At 38.0% G+C, this 10237-nt stretch overlaps 2 protein-coding genes across 2 annotated transcripts; one reads left to right on the forward strand and one right to left on the reverse strand.

Annotated features, from left to right (window-relative positions):
• Positions 1-493: 493 nt before the first annotated feature.
• Positions 494-718, forward strand: SMIM15 (small integral membrane protein 15). The gene has a single exon (XM_010186644.1). The coding sequence runs from the start codon at positions 494-496 to the stop codon at positions 716-718; it is 225 nt and encodes a 74-aa protein (XP_010184946.1).
• Positions 719-3085: 2367 nt separating this feature from the next.
• NDUFAF2 (NADH dehydrogenase (ubiquinone) complex I, assembly factor 2) lies at positions 3086-3343 on the reverse strand (the record flags this gene model as incomplete). The annotated part of the gene is made up of 1 exon (XM_010186645.1): positions 3086-3343. A coding segment is annotated over one exon (258 nt), but the record flags the coding sequence as incomplete, so codon positions are not given.
• Between the last annotated feature and the right edge of the window lie 6894 nt (positions 3344-10237).

Here is a 10237-nt window from a genome sequence, read left to right on the forward strand (position 1 = left end):
CGCTGGCCGCCACCTGTGCGACTCTGCGGGGGCTGACGCAATAGGGCGCTGTCGTGACAATTTTTACTTTGTTTTTCTGAGTTACCGGCTATTGCTAGTTTACCAGTGTAAGGCAGTGGCGCCCCTCCCTCGCCTTCCCAATAAAACCCATAGAAAAGTAAACTAGCAGGGCTCTTTCCTTCTCTTTCAAAGAAGTACAGACCTCACCTTTTTTCCCCTATGTAGCAATTTTTTCTTAGTAGTATCAAGCTCTGTTGGATGAAGTGCCTGCTTATTTAGTTAACAGTGCGCTCTAAAGCAGGGTGAACGCTGTGTTTGTATTACACCTACTTTCACATACTATGCACTGCTTTTAACTTAGAGCAGAAATGAGCTTCCTCTTTAGAAATGAAAGATAACTTACCTTAAAATGGTAATTGATGTGTATGTGTGCTTTTATTTTGAATAATCAAACTTTTTAAATTATTTCAATAGGAAAAAAAAAACAGAGAAAATGGTTGATATTAAGGCTTGGGCTGAATACATTGTGGAGTGGGCTGCGAAGGACCCATACGGCTTCCTTACTACGGTGATCTTGGCCCTAACACCACTGTTTGTCGTTAGCGCAGCACTTTCATGGAAGCTTGCAAAAATGATTGAGGCCAGAGAGCGAGAGCAAAAGAAGAAACATAAACGCCAGGAGAATATTGCAAAAGCCAAACGAACAAAGAAGGATTAAATGGGCAGAAAAAAAGGTGTTCCTTGTGCAAAGAATCAACTTTTTTGAAACACTTGTACATTTTGTGTTGTAACTGTCCTTTGATACTTGATCCTGTTATTTCTTGAAATATGAAATTTAATCCCCTCAGTGTATTTTCCATGTGGAGATGATTTGTGATGATTTGCCGAAGTGACACTTTACTACAATCATTTAATTTACTACCTGTGGTCTAGTGCAGGTTGATTTTCTAAATTTGCATGTTTATTTAATTAATCTGTTGGACAGCTCTAGAGGTAGATATTTTTTTTTCCCTTTAGCCTTTAGCTGACATATGACTTAAGTGTCTTAAAAACTCACATTATGGGGAAAATGTGAATGATAAAAAAGGCAAGTTTTGGCAATCCTTCAGCAGAGCTGCAGAGGTAAACTAGTGCCAGTTAGGTCGCATACCTCGCTGATCTCCTCCAAGGACACTGCATATGGCCCTGCGGTTTGTTCCACTGTGTGCCTATAGGGGATGTTGCAGTGTCTCTGGTGGTGAGGCTTGTCTACAAAAAGAACCTAACTTGGCTTTTCCTGTTCCCTGAACTACTCTGTGAATTCATCCCAAACTCTATGAAACCTGTTAACTGTTCATGATTGCTTGTTCTTATTACCTTCATTTGTCTTAAGCCACACATGCTCTACAAAATACAATACTATGTTGTTTGGTTTTCCCCAATGATGACCCCAACACTCCACCAGTAACTGATTAGTTTCTGCCTTCAGAAACTCTGTGCCTCCAAGAACGGCCATAAATGGGGTGAGACCAGATGGCTCAGTGAGCTGTGTCCTGGTGCCCTGTGGCAGGTGGCTGTGGAGATACAGGAGGAGGATGTGCATGCTGGTGATTAGTTCTTCCTACTTGCTACCTTTCTAGCAACCTTTGATTTAGGACCTTCTGAGTTTAGGTGGGGTCTTTGTTCTCATGGCCCTCAAAACTCTGCTGCCTTTCAGGTTGTGAAATGCTGGCATACTGGAAGAAGTCCAAGGGAGGTTTATGTTGTAAACATGCCAGAATTATTTAACCTTAATACCAATTAATATTTTTCTAACAGAAGTGATTAGTTTTTCAAAGCCTAATTCTTATTAATAGTTGAGTTCTAAAGAGCTTGTGGCAGTCTTTAGGTTTTCAGACTTGGCATATTTCTGAACGGCAGCACAGATTTGTGATCTTTAGCCACTAGTCCTTCATCATGTTTAAAAATAAAACCTTAAAATAATACCATTGCTCAGATGAGGACACCTGCACAGCTCACTGACACCAAGGGGGATTAGAAGTGGGGAGTTGAACTGAAATGACTTAAAGTAAATGTGGAGTATTATTGATCCTCTTTATTTGGTCAAAGCGAGCATTACTAGAATATGACATTTTGGCATTTTATAAATGCATGGGATTAAGTCTCCACTGTTTTCTTTCAAGTGTTGTCAAATGTGTATGTATGCCACCTTTGATACCTACATAGCTTATAACATATGGAGAAATGATGATGGATGCACTGCATAAATAAATTTGATACTTTTTCCAAAAATTTTTGTGGTCTTTATTTTAACCTGAAGTTCTCAAACAGCATCTCTAAGCAAAGTCTAAACTATGGCCAAATAGATTTAATCATTTAGGGAAGTACCCACATTTACCAGAAATAAAACCTATTTTTTTAATATTTATGACAGCCCTTTGTCCCAAACCCTGCATTATTTTCCAGCAGCTTTTCCAAGTGTTTCTAATCTCTGTTATAGTAGTTATATGTATTTTAGCTCAGACTGATTTTATCCTGTGCTTACTGCAAATCGAACATTATTCAAATATGTTATTTTCTTAAATTTAAGTTACCAGAATATCGCTAAGATTAATACAGTATAGTGTCATAGTGATTCCTGTTAATGAAATCAACTTTTCCATCTGCTTGCCAGAGGAAAGCACATTGACACTGCCAGGGGAATTAACAAGCATTCTGAAGAACTGTCTTAAACTGATGCCTAAGTGTGGGAAAATTTAAGTGTACTGATTAACTAAAATCTATTATGTCAAAAAACAAATTTTAAAAATTACTCTTCAACAAAAAAACAATTTAGGATTATTTAATAAAACTAAATCAGTGGGAAAACCTATCTCTGATTTCAAGAGCAGCTGTCGAAAACAAACTTAATTACTAACAGATCCTGTTTTTCACTAAACCCAAACATTGTACGGTAGTGTCATGATTAAGCCTATTTGAACAGTGCTGCAAAAATAAATGAAACTGCTTTAATAATTCCTTTATTGCACATTCACTTACGTACAACAGCTGTTCATGTTGTCTGTTAAAATATTTATCCATGGCAGTATCTATACATTATGGTTGTTTATTTATTATGACTACTGCTGCTGTCCGGTGGCATCCAGGAGCCTGGCTGAAAGGTACTGGCAGTGCTGGTTGGATCCTGTGAGGGCTCTATCTTCCCATAGTAAGGGGCAGATGCGTGGCCTTTGACATGAGTATGAGCTGGTTCAGCAACAAGTCCCTCCTTATATTCCTTGGCTCGCAGCAGTTTATCCTTTTCAGATAGATCTTTGATTTTCTGTTTCATTTCTTCTCTGTAATTTTCATTCTTAAGAATCTCCTAAGGACACAGCAGAAAGATAATTAGATAAATCAGAAGTAAATGTAATACAGTATGTTGAAATATAGCATTTTAAACAGCCATTGTTTTTATTTTTATAATCAAATTTTCAGATATGTAGATAAAATAAAATGTGGCAGAAGCAGTTGTTTTCCTACAACTGCAATTTCAGCCCTAGTTTAGAATGTTCTTAATGTTTTTATCAAGTTGTCGAAGGAAAACTGCATTGTGGTGTCCCAATTTCACTATTCTATTAGATCAGAAAGGAAAACAAATGCAATCATTAACAAATGTGAAAATGCATTAAAAATAAGGCTACCTTTTACATTTTTTTAACTATGTAGGACCTGTTACTATATAGCTATTTATCACTTGCATTTCTTCCTGTAACTCACTATGCCTGGTATCAACACCCCAGGCTGCAGTTTTGGGAAACACATGTGCAACCTTGACTCTGCTAGTACAAAGCTGATGCCATGCAAAATTAATAAATAAATAAAATGATAACTAAAAAAACCCAAACCCCTAAGACAGCTCAGGAAGGCTGAGGACCAGCATGGTCCAAGAAGCACAGGAGGCCTCAGCTGATGGCCACCTGGCCAGCAAAGGTGAACTGGGTATTGTGATGAGGACACTAGGCACAACACTGCTTAGGTACGCTGTATGTTAGCTACCTGGTATATTAACTAAAATAGAGGCACTGCATCCATAACAGCTGTAAAATCTTACCTACTGCCTCTGCACAGGTTAAAAAAAAAGTGATCTAGTTTTAGAGGTTTACCTCCACCCCTGACAAACTGAAGCAACTACTATCTGATTGCGTGATCCTACCACAAGGCCAGAAAACCCACCCAGGATGTGTAGCCAGAGAAGGCTCATACAGCTTCCTGATTCAACTTCATGAAGCTCTATGCTGAAACATGGTTGGTACAGGTTAAAGCTGGAAATTCACTAATAAAGATGACCTGAACTGAGATTTGGCTCCTTCCACTGAGAAATGCTGAGGCTGTTAGCTGAAGCAAGTGCAGCTACTGGCTTGTCCACAGATATAGTAGAAAAACAGCTGTTAGCAGACCTTGTCATCTTTTTCAGATGAAAACACAACAAACTTCCGAACTAAACATAAAAAGCCCAGAAAATACTGAAGTTTGGTGTTTTTCTGTTAGCATATGTTTCCTATTGAAAGGATGATTTGCAAATTCTGCTAACAAGACTTCTCTGTGCTTTTGTTAGTGCAGATAGTGAAAAGTATTAGAAACAAAAGCAGACAGGTGATATAATTTTCATAACATTTTTAAACCCAAAACCAACTTAACTGTAACTAACACCTTGTAACAAGGAAGCTCCTAATCCACATTTAGACTGGGATACAGGAGGAAAAAGGTTGAATGCTTTCTCCAGTTGACAAGTATATGGAAGAACTAAGGAGAAACTAGACCGGGTACTCTTCTCTCTGAACAGAAGACCATGACATTATTTTAGGAATGCCATTAGGATATATGTGATACTGCCAAGAGTTGACATAGCCAGAATGTGAACATTTAAGACATTTTAAAAGGCAGTATGTAAAGAAAACACCTTATCTAAGAGATATAATGAAAACTAACACCTTTTTCTTAGTCCTTAAATGCCTCTATACTTAAATTCACAGAGCAGAGGCAAAAGACTATCTATATAGCATGAATATACACAAACAGCACATGAAAAGACTTTGCAAACTGAAGGGACATGGGGAGGGAGAAAATTCTCCCATACTCAAGTAAAAATATTGCCAGGTGTAACAAGGTCAAATTTTCAAAGGTCAGTGTAGCAAAATCTCATTTTATCACCTCTCAATGCTGTCCTTGTTTACCACATGCCTGTATAAATCTACCATGACCTTACTAATTTCAAGGGGATTACTCCTACGGTGCTTGTGTTGCCCCTCTCTTAAGAAACAAGGTCATATACCTTTGTGATAGCTGAAGACTGCATTAACGCCTTTGCTAAAGCAGCAGGAAATGATTCATTAAAATCTGAATATAATTCCCTTACTGTGAACAGCTACTTACTCTCTTCAAACCTTTTCCAGTGATTACTAACAAAGTTATCTTAGTCTGGTAATGCCAGCTGTAACTAAATTCCAAATGCTCCAAGTCCATTTTAATTGTCATCTGGTTTTCAGACTCAAGTAAGGTTCTTTTAATCAGCTTTCACTGACCAAAGTATAGTTGTGATCTAGTGAAATGGCCACACTGATCTTGAAAAAAGCGCGAGGAATGACCTTCATTAGCAAACACAGAAAAAAAATACCAGAGACTTGTTCAGAATCATCTATACAGTACACACCAGGACAAAAAATTCTTTTGCACTCATCTATTTTATGCACTAAATTAATTCCACTAACATGTACACTAAACCACGGTTCCTGTGCTCAAACAAAAGAAAACGTGAATCAAGACTTGTTGTGTCAATTGGCATGTCAGAAAAATTGTGTCAAATGATGAGTTTTCTTTGTGTAGCATCTTGTCCTTTGAAAGTGGCAAGTTCGTTCTATGGAATTCTCTCACAGGCACCGAGTCCTTTATCTAACACCATCAGCAAATAATTCATTCTCAATTCTCATTAGAATGTGTATTTTTTTTAAACATTGTGATTGCATTTCAAAGTACTATTGGTTCAATTACCACAGCCACTGCAGTTTGAAGCAGTTGTAAGACTGCTTAAGTTTCCCTGCCGTTACAGGCATTTAAACAAAAGATCCATATGGATGGATATTTATAGAAGGAATTATTATTATTATAGAAGGAATTAAAACAAGCTAGAAATGTGCAGTATATTTAACACAAGTCTTCCAAATTTGCCTTCAGTTTATCTTCTTGGCTGACTCCAATTAAGCACAGTGAGGGTTAGGAAGGTTCCTCCCCAGACACCCTTCTGGTTCTGCAGGGCTTCCTATTGCTTGCTGAAGAGTGGTGAAGCCAACATCGGCTGGGCTCTTCCACTGGTGACAAGGAGCCTGTAAATCTGCGTGGCACCACAGGCTCCTCCAACTCACCTGCAACAGGTACCTCCACACTCTGAGGTTCTGCTGCTACCTAGTCCTTTACTGTTTGATAAACTGTAAACAGTGACTGGGAGCTAAAGTACTTTTTTTTTTTTTTTTATTACATTGACAAGTTCAGAACATCTATCTTCTCTCCTCCTCCAAGATGAATTGATATATTTTATGAAATGGCCAGCTTCACTATAAACTGCTCCCCAAAAAATACTATTTAAGTTTTCTGCTGAAATACAACATGATGAATCTGGAATGTGCTCTGGCCTTTAGGGGAAATACCATCCAACACAGAGAAAATGGCATCTACCAAGTAACTTCAGTTTTCTAAGGGTTAGCTTGTTCTTCCAACACTCTCAACACAAATAAATGATATAAGCTCTCTGACCCTGCAGCTCTCAGGAGGCACATGGCCTCTAAAGAGTATCAAAAATACTCTTCATCGTTTTTATTAAGAGAGAAATCTAAGGATTGAGATTATGCTGCAAAACTAAAAAATGAGAAAAGCCTGAAGACATACAGCCATGTTTTATACCAGTTGAAATCCTTACATTTAGATGTTCACCTTGTAATGCATCAGCTACCAGCACCTGAAACAAGATACACACGATGTGGCAAGAACTAGGTACAACTAAACGTTCTACAATTTACTTTCAGGTGGAATATAAAAAAATAAATTTTACCCACTGCAGGTAATGACTTGTCCAGCTTTGGCGATTATTGTAAGCTCTACGTAGTTTTTAATTCTTCAAATGATAGCTGCATGCCTTCCCTTCTTGGAAAAGCAGGGTTTAAGAAAGTAATATTTTAAGGCTTTCATGAAAACTCTAACATTAAGGAAATACCAAAATGGCCCTATGTGGAGTTTGAGGCAGCTGCTTTCTATCTACAAACTGACAACTTCTGCGTATTTGGACATCTTAGTAGAGGTAACAGCTGGACGAACCAAGATGAAAGATGGCCTGCTCTGGGGGCAATGCAGCCCAAGACATGTTGCTGTCTTCCAAGTGCCCTGCTGCAAAAGGGATCAGGCTGTATTTCATGCCACTGGCATTAAATTTCCACTTTTCTCACAAACTGTATTTTTGTTTAAAGCTCTCACTTAACTCTGGCAGCTGAGATGTATCACGAAGCATCCTCTACTGTTTGGAAACTATTCATCTCTACTCCATAGAAGGAGAAAAATCTAGAAGCTTCTTTATGTTGTCTCGGAAATTATTCCAATTTCCTAAGTTATCCTGATTACATATGCTGAAATACTGATGATTTCTCTTGATTTAAATAGGGTTAGCTAACTATTATCTGATTGAAGAACTGAGAAATATCTGGACAGATTAATATTCTTTATTTGAAATGTACAGACACTACACATTCATAGAATACTTGCATTTTGGTGTCTAGTTTGAAAATTTTATGTTTAAGCATGAATGAACTTCAACTTTGAACTCTGTTAAAAATTCACATATACAAGTTCGCAAACATTGAAAAAAATTAACAAATGGAAAGGAAAAAATCTCCTGTTTTGGAACAGTATTAAAAATTTGATTTTTATAAGAAAATTTAACATGTCAGGATTTTTTCTTCACTATTAACTAGATTAACTAAAATTCCAGCAATGTGCTAGAATTTAATCCAATTCACCTGCTTTTATAATATCACCAAACCGGTTAACTACATTCCATTTTCCAGTTCAACAAGTTAAATAGGCAAGATGAAATAATTGGGTATTACATCATATTTTAAGAGTAGGAGGCAGAGAGAGGACCCCATCACTGGAAAGCACAGCATGTTCACATTTAGGGCAGGTCTTGTTAACTCAGCAGCTGAGCATGAGCTCAGCAGTGCCAGGCTGGGAAAAAGGAATAATGTGGTAAAGGAAGCGTTGTGTCAGTGCATGGCAAAAATAGAGGAGTAGTTTGAATTAGAAAGGCATATCTGGCTTTTCTAAAACAGTTTTTAAATGAAACACTGAGCCAACTGACTGCTAATCTGGTAAAGAACGTACGTGCTAAACATCTTTGGTCAATCGAAAATGAGCATTAGTCAAATCAATGTAAGATTCGCTTTATTCAGGTTTAGCCTTTGAGCAAAATTCTGATTGGTTGCAATTTTAAAATATTGACTGTGTTCTGTGCACTCCTGTCATTTTTTAAATGAGGCATCCTGCATAATCCATAAGTAAACTGACCTGAACGGTCTTTGTTGGGTTCACCACCATTTATGGTATCTCTTATTGTCTAGGTTTTGTAGAACAGCTTTTTTGACCTTTGAACATAAATCAGACAAATTATTCAAACAAATTACTAAACTAACATAGCTGCTGTTTTAGAACAGTTACTTTTGTTTGCAACCTGCACCAAACCCTTAAATATAAGCAGATACAGAAATTGACCTGTAATAATATCACAGGCCTTTGAAATGGGAAACACCGAGTCCAATACTATCATATGGGAAAAGTAATAATGGTGTAGGATCACGTGTTACAGCCCACTCTAGATGAAGGCTGTCTGTGCATTGTGGGCTCTTAATCGTGCAAATGAGAGGTGCGCTTACTCTCTGGGATCAATCAGTAACAGCACAAGAACTGCAATTAAGGTTTAAAGCACTCCACACTTAATATGTAAGTGTTAAACCAATATACGGAACACAAATACACGTACAAATATATGCTTTGATGACAGCCCAAATGTGCTAATGCCACATTTACTACTAAGCTAAATCAGTTAAATACTAATTCATAGCAATTTTTGTTTAAATCAAATCTACAGAGAAGCAATGCTAACTATTACTAAATTACTACATTGCTACTTCTAAGCTACAGAATCTCTGGCATGACCTGACATATTCTCTAGGGCACCACAGAGCAGCACACATGTATTGGCAAGAACATGTAATGAGAGGTAAAAGGATGAGAAAAGGCACAGGCACTGGAACGTAAAGCATGTCGGCAACACGCGGAGTCAGAAGGCGTTTGTGCCTGAATTATTTTTATGATACCACAAAATTTTTTGTAAAGAACTATATACACGTTCAAGATCACAGATGAAACTGTGTAGAAGCAGCAAAAATCACAACCTAGCCTCGCACCACCGCACTCTGCCCTGAATAAAGGGCAATGCATAGCCTTGATGTCCACAGAGCAAACAAGGAACTGTAGCTGTGACTCAGTCCCAGTTTGGTCCTTGCTTTGCTCTTACTCTACATGTGATGCAATCTGTACCAGCCCTTTTCCTGGTACACTTTTCTTCTCTCTCCACCCCCATTCAGCTGTGCTGACACTGAATTAGGAGACAGAGCCAATGCTTCATCCGCTCCCTCCCACACAGAGAGGAGTAGCAGAGCAGCAACAGCTCACTCCCCTACAGCCTTGGGATCTGCAGCATCGGCAAACTGGAAGTAATGTGACAAACTGATGTCTCAATATTCTTCTGTGGAGGCTGACACGCACCTATGTTTCAAATCTGAGGAGAAAGTTAAAGTGAGTAAGAGGGGAAAACTCTGCTCTAAAAGATAATGGCTACCTCAAGCACTTTCCTCCTCCTGCCCTCCCCCCCCTTTTTTTTTCAGTGACTTCTCTGACCACTCCCTTCTATTTAGACCTTTGTAGCTTAGCTCTTTAGATTGTAAAATTTTACTGCTCTTTCTCATTGAGTAATAATCCTCTCTGGAAGAATGCACAATTTACTATGCAAAATGCTATTTAGTACTAGTCAAGTCATTTGACTATGTACCAAACTTTCAGTATTGGACAACAATGGTAGAAAATATTCTGCTCAGAGACCTTTTTTAATAGCATTTCCCAGAACCGTAAATAATATTCTGCAGCTTTTTATGGCTTTTAGAGTAAAAAAATCATT

This window comes from Mesitornis unicolor, unplaced genomic scaffold (genome assembly GCF_000695765.1).
Source record: "Mesitornis unicolor isolate BGI_N332 unplaced genomic scaffold, ASM69576v1 scaffold44406, whole genome shotgun sequence".
NCBI classification, from domain to species: Eukaryota; Metazoa; Chordata; class Aves; order Mesitornithiformes; family Mesitornithidae; genus Mesitornis; species Mesitornis unicolor.

Excerpts from the sequence above, each read along its gene's own strand:
- SMIM15 (XM_010186644.1), top strand. The coding sequence starts at position 494 with ATGGTTGATATTAAGGCTTGGGCTGAATACATTGTGGAGTGGGCTGCG.